This window comes from Pelophylax lessonae, assembly GCF_965119305.1.
Source record: "Pelophylax lessonae genome assembly, chromosome: 1".
NCBI lineage: Eukaryota > Metazoa > Chordata > Amphibia > Anura > Ranidae > Pelophylax > Pelophylax lessonae.
Window position 1 is genome coordinate 359,229,518 of NC_138768.1, and position 15,718 is coordinate 359,245,235.

A 15,718-nucleotide genomic window follows, 5' to 3' on the forward strand; every position below is an offset into this window, starting at 1 on the left:
ACCACCTGACCTCCAGAAGGTTTTACCCCGTTTTTTTTTTTGCTATTCAGCACTGCACTATTTTAACTGGCAATTACTCAGTCATGGAACACTGTACCCAAATAAAACTGATATTTTTTTGCAAACTAAAAATCCTTCTTCATAAAATGTAAACCAAAATGTATTCTAATTCTTTGGTAAAAATAACCCAATTCAATGTATATTATTTAGTCTTTGTGAAAGTTATAGTGCTATAAAGTATAAACTATGAGATAGAGATAGCTAGCTAGCTAGCTAGCTAGCTAGCTAGCTAGATAGATAGATAGATAGATAGATAGATAGATAGATAGATAGATAGATAGATAGATAGATAGATAGATAGATAGATAGATAGATAGATAGATAGATAGATAGATAGATAGATGAAAAATAATCAGTCCTGATGTTCTAACTGCATATCATTTCTTGAGGCCCTAAAAATGCCAGGACAGTACAAATGCCTCCCAAAATTACCCCTTTTTGGAACGTACACAGTCTGTGGTTTTTAGCAAGAGGCATGTTTTTTTGAAGTTGTAATGTTTGTCAATTTTTTTGAAAATGAAGAAATTAACTAAAATGTGTTTTTTTCCCCTCCCAAATGTGGTTTTGCATACTGTCACCAGTGCAGTACAGCATCATCATATGACTGGTGTGGCAGTGACCAGGAATAGTGACCGTATGTAAAAAAAAACAAAACCAATTTAATTCAGTTTTGTAAACCATTTTTTCCCTTTTTTTTTTAAATCAGAGCAGTTTAGTGTCACCATAATAGCATTGTACTACTCTTGGGGGGTGATCAGGGATTGTTTTTTCTGTAACAGCAATTATTTAAACTGTCATGAATGTCTTTCATTCATAACTCATTGTTTAGTATTGTGATTGGCCACAACTATCACAAGGTACAGGGTGCAGTGATTGACCTAGGTACTATGTTATCACTGGTGACCAATCACAGATCACATACAGTAGTATATAATAATTGTCGTAAATGGATTCCATTTATGACTGTTGTTTACTAAGTGGCAGGTGATCGCACAGCAATCACATGCTATCTGGGCCGATCACAGTGGCCCGATACTGAGCACTGTTGAACACCCAAGGGGGCCCCGTGCAGTGTGTATGATGTCTGCTCAAGCTGCCAGCTAGCAGTAAAATTACTGTTGGCTGGATAGCAAGTGGTTAAGAGCCAAGGTTGCCAACCATACATACTGTATATCTGTGAACAATCCTTAAAAATGTAGCCAAATTTCAGCTGTCTCTGGAGGTTGTACTGAACACCGCTGTGTCCGTAAAACAAGAGTACATGGAAGACGACCATCTGTGTGCCAGTTTGACAGCATAGTAGCACCCAGTAAATAATGATGTTGATGATCTAGATCTACATGTTGCAGAATACACAGAAAATATTTACTTTTTTGGTATGGTGTTTCCTTAACATATTTGGGCCTGTTTACAGTAAACCCCCGCTCCATCGCGGTTCAGTTTTTGCGGTCCCGGTATATTGCGGTTTTTTTTGTAATGTTATTTACTATATAAATCATTAAAAATGAAATATTTTTGTGTTTTCCATAGCTCTTGCTATGTCTCTCAGTATCTTTTATGTGTTTAAATGAGTTTCTATTGTTTTAAAAGTGTGTTTAACCACTTGCCTACTGTGCACTTAAACCCCCTTCCCATCCAGACCAATTTTTAGCTTTCAGCGCTCTCACACTTTGAATGACAATTGCGCGGTCATGCTACACTGTACCCATATGAAATTTTTATCATTTTTTTCACACAAATATAGCTTTCTTTTGGTGGTATTTAATCACCTCTGGGTTTTTTATTTTTTACAAAAAAAAAGAAAAAAGACAGAAAATTTTGAAAAAAAAAAAGTTTTTCTTATTTTCTGCGAGTAAATTTTGAAAATAAATTTTTCTCCTTCACTGATGTGCGCTGATGAGGCAGCACTGATGGGCACTGATAAGCTGCACTGATGAGGTGGCACTTATGGGCACTGATGAGGTGGCACTTATGGGCACTGATGAGGAGGTACTAATATGCCGCACTGATGAGCACTGATAGGCGGCACTGATGAGCACTGAGAGGCGGCACTGCTGGGCACTGAGAGGTGGCACTGCTGGGCACTGAGAGGTGGCACTGCTGGGCACTGAGAGGCGGCACTGACGGGCGGCACTGATGGGCACTGTCGGATGGCACTGATGGACACTGATTGGCGGCACTGATGAGCACTGATGGGCAGCACGATCAGTGCCCACACTCAGTGCCCATAGTGCTGCCAGTCAGTGCTCATCAGTGCCTAGATGAGCAGGCACTGATGGGCACTGACTGGCAGCACTATGGGCACTGATGGGGGGCACTGTGGGCATGGATGGTGGGCACTTTGTGTATGTTTTTTACCTTGTGTAATCAGGGCACTGGTGATCAGTGCCCTGATTACATTCTTCTGTGTCCCCGGCGGCTGATCGGCTCTTCTCCTTCCTCACACTGCAGTCTCTGTGTGAGGAAGGAGCGCTGGTGATGAGAGATGATCTCATATGTTTACATATGAGATCATCTCTCATTGCATGGGCCGATCACGTGGTAAATGGCCTGTGATTGGCCATTTACCACGATCTGTGATTGGCTGTGTCCAAGGGACACGGCCGACACAGATTTTCCCCGATGCGCGCTCGAGGGAGCGCGCGGGGAGCCTGTCACTGGGAGGCCATATAAAGACGGCCTCCCGAAAATTAGAGTCCACGCTGCAGCCGTCTTTCGGCTATAGCCCGGGCCGGAAGTAGTTAAAGACCTTAAAATGCTTTTACACGTACAGTGACAGTAAAAAAAACATGCCTACAATGCATTTTAATAGAGTTTTTCTATTTCGCGGATTTTCACTTTTCGCGGCTGGGTCCGGAACGTAACCCCCGCAATGGAAGAGGGTTTACTGTACACCATAAGAGTATTGGTTTACTGCAGTGCTAGTCATTTTGAATGACACCTCAAACCCCTAACAGCACATCTGCACTGCAATGCACCTCATCACTGCGGTGTGCTGCAAAAAATGCAGAAATCCCTATTTTTCCATTAATTGCAGCTTGTTCATTTTGAATAGGCTAAATAACGAAGCACAAAGCAATGCGCATAAATGTGTGGACTGTGGTGCAAGGTGTTGTGGTGTAAATGGGCCCTTAGCATTCAAACAGAATCAAGTTAAATTATTGAAAGAGGTTAAACATATGGGAAAGGTTAAGGATGCTTGGGTACATGTTTTTTTGTTGTTTTTTTATTTTTTTAAACATTTTTTGTCCCAAAAAACAGGCACTGAAGAACGAGGAGGGTGCATTTTTACTTCAGTAAGAAGAGACAACATTTTTTCCACATTCGGCATAACAGCCTAATTGTCTGTAAATGATCATATCTTGTATTAGTAGCATGTTCCACTAGACACATTAAATATTCATTTAAACAGATTATACAGAAGACCAGATATGCACTGTAAACTGGCTACAGCACTCTTATCCAACAGAGCTAACAATTACCATAATTAGTTGCAGACAGACACAGTATCAGGCTGGGTTATTTCCCATGAAGTTACTGCAGCCAAGCACTAGCTGGCAGACAGCTCCCTAGCAAACATAATACAAAGTCCATTTATGTTCTATATTCCTTAATGTTTTTTATAGTCTTCAAAACGTGCTTTAATAAAATGGTGATCTTATAAACTCACACACAGTTATATGAAGAACCACATAACCGTGTGGAATGTACACATCACGGGGCACAAATGTATATGACAGGGTACATTAACCACTTCTGGCCTGGAAGGTTTTAACCCCTTAATGACCAGTCCATTTTTTGGGATTCGGCACTGCGTTACTTTAACAGGCAATTGCGCGGTAGAGCGACGCTGTACCCAAATAAAATCGATGTCCTTTTTTTCCCCCTACAAATAGAGCTTGCTCTTGGTGGTATTTGATCACCTGTGCGATTTTTTTATTTTTTGCATTATAAAAAAACTGTATAAAATGTAAAAATCTTTTTTTTTTTCATCATTTTAGGCCAATTTGTATTCTGCTACATATTTATTGGTATAAAAAAAAAAAAAATCCCAATAAGCGTATTTTGATTGGTTTACGCAAAGGCCATTGGGTTTACAAACTAGGGGAAAGTTTCTTGTCATTTTTATTTATTTATTTTTTTACCAGTAGTGGCGGCGATCTGCGATTTTTAGCGGGACTGCGACATTGTGGCGGGCAGATCAGACTGACATTTTAGACACTTTTGGGGGGACCAGTGACATTACTACATTAATCAGTGCTAAAAATATGCACTGTTACTGTAATAATGACACTGGCAGGGAAGGGGCTAACCCAGGGGCAATCAAAGAGTTAAGTGTGAGCGTAGTGGGTGTTTTCTAACTGTGAGGGGGATAAGCTTGTGGAATTAGCACAAAGTCCTAAATGGGAGGATCGCAGGCGCTCTGTGTTCATTCCAGGGAGTACAACGGTCTGCTGGGTTTACAACAGCAGACCGTCGTTCTCTCTCCACGGGGAGCGATCCAGGGTGCCCGGCGGCAATCCCCCAGGAGCACTCCTGTGAACCGACGTATAGGTATGGGCAGTTGGCAAGTGGTTAAGCAAATTTGTTAGCTCTGGCCTCTTCAACCTCCTTATAAAAGGCAGTACAGCAAACAAGACCACCATTCTAAAACAATATCTATCTACTGTATATCACTTTTTTCATAGCAATATCAAAACTGAAAAATATTCATTTTAAAGCATCATTTGACAAATCATGATGGCAACATTCCGAACCTAGGCCCAACCAGTCTCCTGAAGTCAGTCCCCCAGGATCCTTCACTTCCACAACTATATAGGCATGTCAGGCTGACAATTCCATTTGGGACATGGTCAGCTCAGTTAACATGTGTAACCAGGGCCAGGGGGGGAACAACACACACACACACACACACACACGTGTACGGGCCTGGGAGTCACCAACGGCCCGGCCGTCCCGAGAGACCCGCCGCCTGGGCCCCGGCTGCCCTGCTGTGTTTACTTTCAGAAGGAGCATAGAGAACATAGCTCAGTGGAGACCTACAGCTTGGCTGACGGGTGAGCGGGGATCCGTCACCAAGTGACCAGTGGGAATGAGCGTGGCACACTCAAACTGAAGGCCAGAAGATAGAGGCAAACGGAGTGGCTAGTGTGTGTACAGGGACAGGACAGCATTGATCAGTCACTGACTGATTCTGAACTTAGTTGGTTGGTGGCATGTTTGCAGTGAAGAGGAAGGGGGGCCTGGGGGAGCTTTTGTGGACTGGTGGCCTGCCCACTGAATGTAGGCACTTGCTGCTGCACAATTCCTACAATGCCAAGTTGGCATTCTTGCATACTGGGACTTTAGGGATGCTGAGGGGCTACATGTGTGGATGTAAGCCTGTACTGACAGCCTGCCTGCGATTGTCTCTAAGTTGGATTGGTCTGTGACAGTCTCTCTGCTATATGGGGCCTTCTCTTTGCTGGATGGAACTTTCTTTTTGCTATTTGGAGCTGTCTCTTTGCTGGATGGGGATGTCTCTTTGCGGGATGGGGACTGGCTCTTTGCTGGGTGGGAACTGTGTCTCCTTGCTGCGTGGGAACTGTGTCTCCTTGCTGCGTGGGAACTGTGTCTCCTTGCTGCGTGGGAACGGTGTCTCCTTGCTGCGTGGGAACTGTGTCTCCTTGCTGCGTGGGAACGGTGTCTCCTTGCTGCGTGGGAACGGTGTCTCCTTTTTTTCAGATCCTCAGAGAGTTCTTTGCCATGAGGTGCCATGTTAAACTTCCAGTGACCAGTATGAGAGCGTGAGAGCGATAACACCAAATTTAACACACCTGCTCCCCATTCACACCTGAGACCTTGTAACCCTAACGAGTCACATGACGCCGGGGAGGGAAAATGGCTAATTGTGTCCAATTTTGACATTTTCAGTTAGGGGTGTACTCACTTTTGTTGCCAGCGGTTTAGACATTAATGGCTGTGTGTTGAGTTATTTTGAGGAGACAGCAAATTTACACTGTTATACAAGCTGTAAACTCATTATTTTAAGTTGAAGCAAAGTGTCATTTCTTCAGTGTTTTCACATAATAAAATAGAATGAAATATTTACAAAACTGTGAGGGGTGTACTCACTTTTATGATATACTCTATATTAGGGGTGGATTTGGTGGGACGGCCAGTGGGCAGGCTCTGGGGAATGTTGGTGATAAGGCCCCTGGGGGGCCCAGGCCTAAAGCTGTGTAAGGGGACCCAACATTTCAGATGGCTGCCCTGGGTGTAGCCATCGTATATGATGAAATAGGATTTGAAATTTAACAAATGTGGGTGTTCTGTGAAAACTATTTAATTGGGCAGAGGGCAATCAATGTGCATGCAGCAATGCACCCTTTAATAGTGCATACGTATCCTACCAGATATTGTATCTGTCTGCACCCAATGGTGGCAGTAATCAGTACGATGTTTCATTATTAGTGGTGAAAGTCTATAATGAAGGAAGATAATCTGCACCCATAAGGGTAGACACCCCTATTTTTGTACATGAAATCTAATGCATTAACTTTCCAGAATGAAATAATCAAAAGTAATTAAATTAGGTCCAACTGATGCCTGCGTTAAAAAGCACATCATACAATTACCCTGCATCTTTCAAAAGATCCAGGAAAGCGTGGAATTTACTGAAGGATTTTTCTATGCTGTCAAGAACTCCTTCATCCTCCAAAAGCACAGACGTTACCGTTCGTGTTTCAAGTGCTTCCGAAAGACTGCGATTGATTTGCCTTAATCGAGCATTTTCAACTTCAAGCTGAAAGAAAAACATATAAAACCAAGAGTTAAAAGCAAATATTTTTTCCCATAAGTTGTTATGGATTATAAAGCCTTTTTACTCCTGAAACTTCTAGGTTCCGGGGTGTGTCAGAACCTCTGCATTAGACTCAGAATTTGCATGCAGCAATTTAAAAAAAATGAGAGAAAAGTTGTAATTCTTTATCTCAGTGAGCCTTCAACCTTTATTCTTGAAAGTTTAGCAGTAGAAATACTCAAGCTGATCATTATCTTTCACACACAAGTGAAGAAGTCAATTATTCAGGTAAATGAGGGGCTCCTTGGGGTGAAATTCACTTAATTTCTTTAAAAATCATTTAGCTTAAAATGATTATAAAAGGAAAAAAAAAACATGTCTATACCTACCTGCTCTGTGCAATTGCACAAAGCAGCCCTAAACCTCCTGTTCTCAGGTTCCCCACTGGCACTCCTGGCCCTTCCTTTGAGTCCAGTGCCACCATGGGAAGCCACTTTTGATGGGGGCACTTGTGAGTGCACAATCATGAGCCCCACTGCTGTGTCTCAACTCCCTCATCACTTGCTTTGCTTGATAGCAGAGGGAGCCAATGGCTCCCGATGCCCCAACAAAGCCAGTTATGCCTCGTTTCCACTGAGCGGAACGGTTCGGGTCGGTACAGTTTGGAAGGGTTAGAATGGTCCGGTCTATTCAGGTGAGCGTTTCCACTGCAAGTCGGGCCACCAGGGACCATGCGGGGCTTACACCAAATGAGGTGTTTGTTTTGCTCTGTCATTTGACGTGAGCATTGATGGCTTCCTGTCTGCCAATCAGTGGACTCTATCGTGTGACGCCAGTAACTCCGCCCTAACCGTACCGTACCATTTCCTATGGCCCTACATCTGAAGCAGGACCAGGAATGGTGCGGTTTGGTTCGGTTGTATGGGCCACTTTCATAATTGAAACACTCAATAACTACTCACCTGGACAGAGTTTTAACCTAAAATGGTTCATGTGTTTTGGATAGAGTGGGGATGGGTTAAAACTTTTGTGCAGGCAGAGCCTCACAGTTTTTAAAATATGCGGGTGCATAGTGGGTGCAGGGAAAGTATCCCCCATCCAATTTCATAGGAAGGGGGGTTCTGGCGGCAAAAGCCATGTGAATAAGAGCATGTTATATGTTACACCCTAAATACAGGTGTAACATGTTTTATGCCCCCAAAGGTGAGCTTATCCTTTAAATCCGTAAGAACAATAATAATTGCTTTTATTAGTCATTTTTATGATTTGTGAACCTTCCCTAAATATGGAACCAGCTGTCTTAAACTTGCAAAAGAAATCTCCATACAGAGAGTAACTGTAATCCGTGCCTTACACCAAGGTTTCTCTGGTCACCTTCATATCTGCCGTTAAAAAAAAAAAAACTGCTGGTACAAATTTCTCAGAAAATAGCAAAAAAGCTGTTATTGTAAGTGAAGGCAAATATAATTATGCAACAAGACCAGAATATTTTTATGTAAAAATGATGACTATTACTAATGACAATAATAATAATACATAGTAATACTACTATTATATTACCTCCATTATCCTGTCATCAGCTCTTAACCTTGCTTTTCTTTCTTCTTCAAGTCTTAGCTGGCAATCCTCCAATGCAACCTTGTAAACAAAAGAAAGACACCTTTAAAATACGAAAAAGTAGATGTCAAAGTTACAGCCACTCCAAAGGAAGGGTCTGGCGCACTCAATAATACAGTTTCTCAGTCAGCGGTACATACAACAGGGAACAGCATGTGGTTGGTATACACTGGTCCTTTACAGCAAAGGGCTCTTTTTATTTTAATTATCACAAAGCTAGGAGTATGTGAAGTGCTCCAGACCTCATCCAGCCTGTCTAAATTCATCATTAGTAACCTAACTAATTAAAATAATCTGAAAAAAAAAAAAAACAAAGAATTGAATTCTGTATAGTTTGGCAAAACAAGGTGCGAATAGGGAGTACTGGCATGCAGGAGAACAATAGGATTAGCAAGAGAGCAAAATATCACAAATAGGAATTTTGTACTCCCCATATAATTATTTTCTTGGAGTCCATTGAGGGACACATCTCCCTCACCTTCATATTATATTGCTGCCTACAGGATTTACAGTACAAAAATCCTATTTTCTTTCTTATCCATAAAAGGGTCACAAGTAGTTTTTAGACTTCGGGACATCCAAAAGCAGTCGGACTGTGGGGATGAGCAACACCGCAAACACACACTAGAAGGTCCAAGAAAACAGCAGAGAACTGTCTGCAGCTCAAAGAGTCACCTGAAGGACCTTATGCCCCAAGCAGGCTTCAGATTAGGCTGCAACATCCACTTTGTAGAGCTTGAACATATCTGACAGAAGACCAGATGGCAGCCTTGCAAACCTTGGATTTAGTTGCTTAAAACTGAAAAGCCCAAATATCACTCACAGATCTAGCAGAGGGTGTGCCTTGCCAGGGAAGGGTGGAACAAGAAACCGATGCACCTTATGGGGCCCACTTTGGATGAAATAAAGGGAATCAGTCTTTCTGAAAGGTACATAGCTAAGTATTAAAAAATGGGACATAAGAAATTACACCACCAAAGCTCTTTTGCTTTCATATGTAACAGAGTAAAAAAAAAAGTATAAATATGTACACACATGGAGTATAGTGTAAATCATGTCATAGCCCATATTCTTTCCTACTGGAGCTGTATGAGATAACCATCATTATATTTATAAAGATTCAACAAATCATGATATTTTAAAGAATATTGTCCAGAGTGTTTGCTTAAATAAGAAAGGTGAACTGAGAATGCTGTACAGTAAAACCTTGGATTGTAAGCATAATTAATTCCTGAAACATGCTTGTAATCCAAAGGACTCATATATCAAAGCAAATTTCCCCATAGGAAATAATGGAAAATCAAATGATTTGTTTCACAGCCATTTATTCATAAGTCCTTCAGTCTATAGTCCATATAAAAGAATATAGCAATGCGACTTTGAGGCAACTTCAGGGAATGCCTGTGGAATCTTCCTGTAATGTTGGATCCTAATTGCATTAATTAAGAGGAGGATTCAACTTAGGGCTCATGCACACTGCAGCTCAAAAAAAAAAGCTGCTTTTACAGGCATCTGAGCTTTTATTTCAGCTTGAAGAAGCTTGTGCTTTTTTGTTCTCTTGTGCATGTTTTTATTGAGCTTCTTTAAGCTCCTCTGAGCTTTTTTTGAGCATTAGCCCCTGTTCACACTAAGGCGACCTGTGAGGCGACCTGGTCGCCTCACAGGTCGCCGCAGGTCGCCTCCCATAGGGAAGCTGCGGACCCGTTCTAATAGGAGCGACACAAGTCGCTCCGACTTAGAAAAAGGGTCCGGAGCTTCTATGGAGCGACCAGGAGGCGACCGCCATAGACTTCAATGTTATGAAGTCCGTGGCGGCCGCTCCGAGGTCGCGGCGCGCTGCTCGCACCGCGATCTCGGAGGTCGCCCCGGGAAGTAGCGTCACGGTAGTGTGAACCGGCGCTTAGCGTTTTTTTTTTTGTTTTTTTTTCCCCACAAACCCTCCTAGATTGTTTTTTCTTAACCACTGTATAAACAAAACAAAAAGCTGGAACAATGGTTTTTGCGCCTTTTTAACCACTTGCCGACCGCTGCAAGTACATATACTGCGCCGGTCAGCCCCCCCCTGGGCAAAGTGACGTATGGTATGAAACCAATCAGACCATCAGAGGGGCCGGGAGCGCGCCCCAGAGTGGCGGGAGCAAGCGACGTAGTAACATAGAAACATAGAATGTGTCGGCAGATAAGAACCATTTGGCCCATCTAGTCTGCCGAATATATCTGAATCCTATGAATAGTCCCTGGCCCTATCTTATATGAAGGATAGCCTTATGCCTATCCAATGCATGCTTAAACTCCTTCACTGTATTTGCAGCTACCACTTCTGCAGGAAGGTTATTCCATGCATCCACTACTCTCTCAGTAAAGTAATACTTCCTCATATTACTTTTAAACCTTTGCCCCTCTAATTTAAAACTGTGTCCTCTTGTGGTAGTTTTTCTTCTTTTAAATATGCTCTCCTCCTTTACCGAGTTGATTCCCTTTATGTATTTAAAAGTTTCTATCATATCCCCTCTGTCTCTTCTTTCTTCCAAGCTATACATGTTAAGGTCCTTTAACCTTTCCTGGTAAGTTTTTTCCTGCAATCCATGTACTAGTTTAGTAGCTCTTCTCTGAACTCTCTCTAGAGTACCACGTCGCTTTGTCTGGGAGCGGCTGCCTGCCGCAGTAAAACTGTAGCCGGCGGTCGCTAAGTGTTTAAACGGGAGTATTTAGCTGAAGAGACCACGATTTATAGACCTACGTATTAAAAAAAGGAATTTTTTTAGTAAAGGTATCCTACCTGTAAACGTTTGTAGTTTCTAGCATTCCTCTTCTGTGGAGTGTCAGGCACCTCAGGTATGTCAATAATATGGTCTGCAGAGCCCTCAGATTCATCACTGTCACAGGAGGTCTCACTATCCACAGACACTTTCACCGGACTACCTGTCTAATAACAGAATACAGGAACATTAGGCATGTGAAAATTGTAAACAAAGTCATACGGTATGCTCGTGAAATGCACCCAAGACAAAGTACTCTAAAAATATAAATGTATTTTTTTATTTACTTTATATTAAACAAGGGAGGTCTACAGGGTCTAAATAGTCTTTTAGTTACGATTCATACAGCCAAACTCTTATGCTATGGCATTTTAAGTCCAACACTGATGCATAAGACACCACAAATGGGATTTTTGTACATATTTTCCCATTTTAAGTCCATTAAAAGACAAAGGGATTTAAGTAATAGCCTGAATGCCTAAGATGGAAACCACCCAAGGACCAACCGGGATGCACAATCACCACCCCACATGTAGAAGTTGGGGTGTGCCTTCATGCAGAAGGCTTTTCAGAGGGGTTCGCTGACCTCTTCTTTCGAGTGCCATGGGCTGAGTAGGAACCAAGCTGCAGACATTAAGATCTTTGGAGGGGGGTGGTATGACAGATTAGATACTAACACACAATGAAGAGCAGAACCACAGTTCAAAATGGGATTTCCCGAGGGATTCTAACTGCCTGTAAGAATTTTTTAAGAGAAAAGCACATCTTGCACCTTCCAAAACATCCTCATTTAATTTCTAATCATTGGAAGAGGAGATGTTTCTGCAGCCTTACCTATTGTGGATACCTGCCTGATTGCTTACTACCAGATTCGTTAGAGCTTTGACCTTCCTATAACTTAAGAGTCAAAGTTTCTGCTGAGGGCCATTGCCATAAGTGGTGGGTCTCATCAAGGGTGGAGCGCATAATGATATCTTGGATGCATGTTACATTCATAATGTTGGGTGCGGTCTTTTTTGTTATACATGAACACAAAAATTGGTTTAACTTTTTCCAGCAGAGCTGGTAAAAAAGATGTCTATCCTCTTGAGACACTAGCAAAAAACTGAGGCATGCTGGGTAGAGAAGGGGTTATATTTTGGCTGGCTTATGATTTTGCCTGTCAGTTTCCAATTCTCCTGTAGGCAGTTGTATAAGGCCTCTTTCACACTAGTGTGACTTGTCCCGCGATTTTGGACCGCAAAATCGCATGACAAGTCGTTTTCCATTATTTTCAATGAGCCCCATTCATATCAGTGCGTTTTGAAGTCGCACCGACTTCAAAGTAGTTCCTGCACTACTTTGCCACGATTTGATTGCGTTTTGAGCCATAGCCATAGCTTTCAAAATCGCGGCAAAGTCGCGTCAAAATTGCGCCGCAAGATCGCGGTAAAATCGCTTTGCATAAGTGTGAAAGGGGCCTAACCTAACTATAGCCAAAAGCCTGTGTCCTTCAATGGAGCAGAAAATAAAAGTTGTTTTTTGGCATTTAAAAATCGGACACACTTATTTCTGTGTACACACGAGTACGTTAAAAAAATAAATAAATCATAGTACAAAGGATTGCTATTATGTATGTTTTTTTTTACACAACCCACACATACTGTATATACTGTGTATAGATACATTATTCTCCAATTATCTAAAATATCTCCAAGCTGGCTTCTAGAAATTATCTATACGATACTGACAACTAAGTTAGCATTTAACATACCAGCTTGTACTTGTATATGGAACAGATCGCAATTCCGCATTTTCCAGCTGTTAAATATGCTTCTTCGGGAGAATTTATTAAACCATAGAATCATAATTAATAATATACACAGAGCATCAGTTATTACCTTAGCATCTCATAATATTTGACAAGATATGTTAACCTACTTATAACTTTGTTTACTGCGCTTGGCAATAGGACACATGCAATCAAATCAAGCATCCCAAAAAGGAAATAAGGGGCTGCCATAGTGATCTTCAAATGACCAAATTTATATACTTATATTTTTTTATATATTTGTAGCTCCCTCTTAGGTAGGTGCTAGGAAAGGTATAGTTTTTGCTCTGCCTGCTTATCAGAAGAGCCTGATCTTAGGCCTGTTGCATGTGTCCATGTGCGATTCACCTGGTCTGAGGGAGTGTCCCTACTGTATCCAATAGGGGAGCCTGTTGGACAGTGGAGGAAACCCAGCCAGTGACACACAGGCTTTTGTAACTATCGCAGTGGGTTGACACAAGCAGTGGTGCATTCTGGGATACGTTATAAAAGCCGAGGGCACATGTGACAGGGTGTCTTTAAGCGGAAAGCCAAGTCCCAGGAGGAAGGTGACGTCTGTCTCTCCTCTCTTGTCAGTATGGAAGATGGTCACAGGCAGTCAGCCTGGTGAGCTAGAGGTGCGGTGCTGATCCGGAAGGTCCAGTGGATGCTGACAAGGGAGTTGAAGGCAGAAGTAACCCAGGGAAAAAGTGTCCATGAGTACAAAGGAAGATTTCGGGGGTTTGCCAGGGAGGGGACCACTCCAGTAGAATATCAGCAGACACGGCAAGAGAGAAGGGGGTGCCAAGTTAGACCCTGAAGAGTAACCTAAGCAGGAGTTTAGATTCTTCATCTTCACTTCAGTGGCAAAGTGAAGCAGCGGTCTTGCCACACACACACACTACAGTTAGTTGTCCTCAGGATTGTGCATAGTTCTAGTTGGAGTTTCCCACTCATCCCTTTTCCCATCCCAATTTCCAAATGAAACACAAAAAAACAAATTCCCTGGACTGTTCATTGACTGAGCCAAGGACTGATAATTTTAACAGACTGTTACTATGGGTAACCCAGGGGAATCCAATCTCAGCAGCTCCCTAGGGGGCAGTGCTACATATTCTTATAGATATAAAGACATATCATATCAATATCAAATAAAAGGATGCATATCCAGATATAGCAAAGGTACCAATAAGAAAAATCATAATAAGCATTCTTTTGTATGCTTACTGAGGTTTTACATATTGGTAAGGAACTATGCTATAGCTGCTCATGCATCTATCACTATAATCCCTGCCGCTCCTTCTGCCTATGTGTGATGCTTACTTAGACTGTATGTGCCCTTTTGGCTGAGAGCAATAAACGAAGTTCCAAGAGGTTTTACACATGTCATCAGATATGACGAGATAATACAGTGACAACTGATGCTCTGTAAACTATATATTTACAATTATGCTTGTGTAATTTTATAGATTTAACCCCTTTTTCCTAAAGAAGCAGATTCAATATCTGGGAAATGCCTTGAAAAGTGATTACTCTCAGCAAGTATAAACTAGGAAAAAATGCTAACTTAGTACTTGTTGGTAATATAAAGATAATTGTATAAGCTGACTTGGAGGTTTCAAGACAATTGAAGTTAAATGAATCTTGCAATACCTATACAGTGTATGTAAAGAGAAAAAAAGAGAACTATGTCATAGCATACAGATCTTTGTACTTTGACTTCTTTTTCATTTTTTATGTGAACAAAAATAAAAATCTTTAATATTAAAAAGCTGAAAAAATATATTTTGCTGGTTTATTGGTACCTTTAACGTCTCTAGAGTTAAGGTATGTCTAGATTGCAATTAGGAATGTGGTGAAGTCATTGTAATTTAGTATATATAACTGTAGACGAGTACTAGTGTTATTTCTGGGGCAACAAAGGGTAAAAGCAAGACAAATCCAAGAAAATCAACAGGACTAGACGAATGAATCAGGATCATAAGTAATACAATGCAAGCTGGATGGTCAGGCAATGTTCACTTAAACTGATTGAATTAAAAAATAATTGTCAAGTATTGAGAGCTGCCATTGCTGGCCTCCCTGTAAAATGTTAATTGCCTGTCTTTACCCGGAGTTAATACTTTTTGATTTACAGACCTGCAACCAGTATTCTATACATTAACATCAGAAAAGTGGTAGTGGGGGTCCTACTTGAAGGCTGTTTTTTTTTAGGTCCCTGAAGACCAGCTTAAATAGAAAACTATAATGAAACACTATGCCCATTGTACTTGTGTACTTCGAGGTTACCTGTGTTTATTATCTACTGCAGAAATGATAGTATTTTGTACTCGTCATAAAATCATTTTCTTGGAATCTACTAAAAGGACACAAGTAGTCTTTTACCTTCGGGTTATACTGCCATTTACAGTAAGGTTGGACACTTCCATAAAAAAAAAAAAACTGTACGCCAACTCAGGATAACCACTTTCTACTGCCATTTTGCCTCAGTTTTGTACAGTAGCAAAGCTGTTCCAAGTGCATGATCATAAACAGAGATATCAATTTTCATAGGACATTAGCATAAAACTAAAGCATGGTGGGAGTAAGAGGGGTTTTAATGCCTATTAAACATTTTTTTTTTTTTTTGCTGCCAGAATCTTATTCTCCTGAAGATAGAAAACAAAACAAAACAAAAGTGTAATGCATCTAAGAATATCTAAGAGAAGTAGA

The 15,718-nt window shown here is 41.3% G+C and overlaps 1 protein-coding gene across 1 annotated transcript in view; it reads right to left on the reverse strand.

Annotated features, from left to right (window-relative positions):
- LOC309545676 (uncharacterized protein) overlaps positions 1 to 15,718 on the reverse strand; it is a 155,620-nt gene that overhangs the window by 65,467 nt on the left and 74,435 nt on the right. The window contains exons 11-13 of the mRNA XM_082244953.1: positions 11,238 to 11,384; positions 8,402 to 8,479; positions 6,678 to 6,844 (exon numbers count right to left, since the gene is read on the reverse strand). Of these exons, the coding sequence (XP_082101079.1) occupies positions 6,678 to 6,844; positions 8,402 to 8,479; positions 11,238 to 11,384 (392 nt within the window). The remainder of the gene's footprint in view (positions 1 to 6,677; positions 6,845 to 8,401; positions 8,480 to 11,237; positions 11,385 to 15,718) is intronic.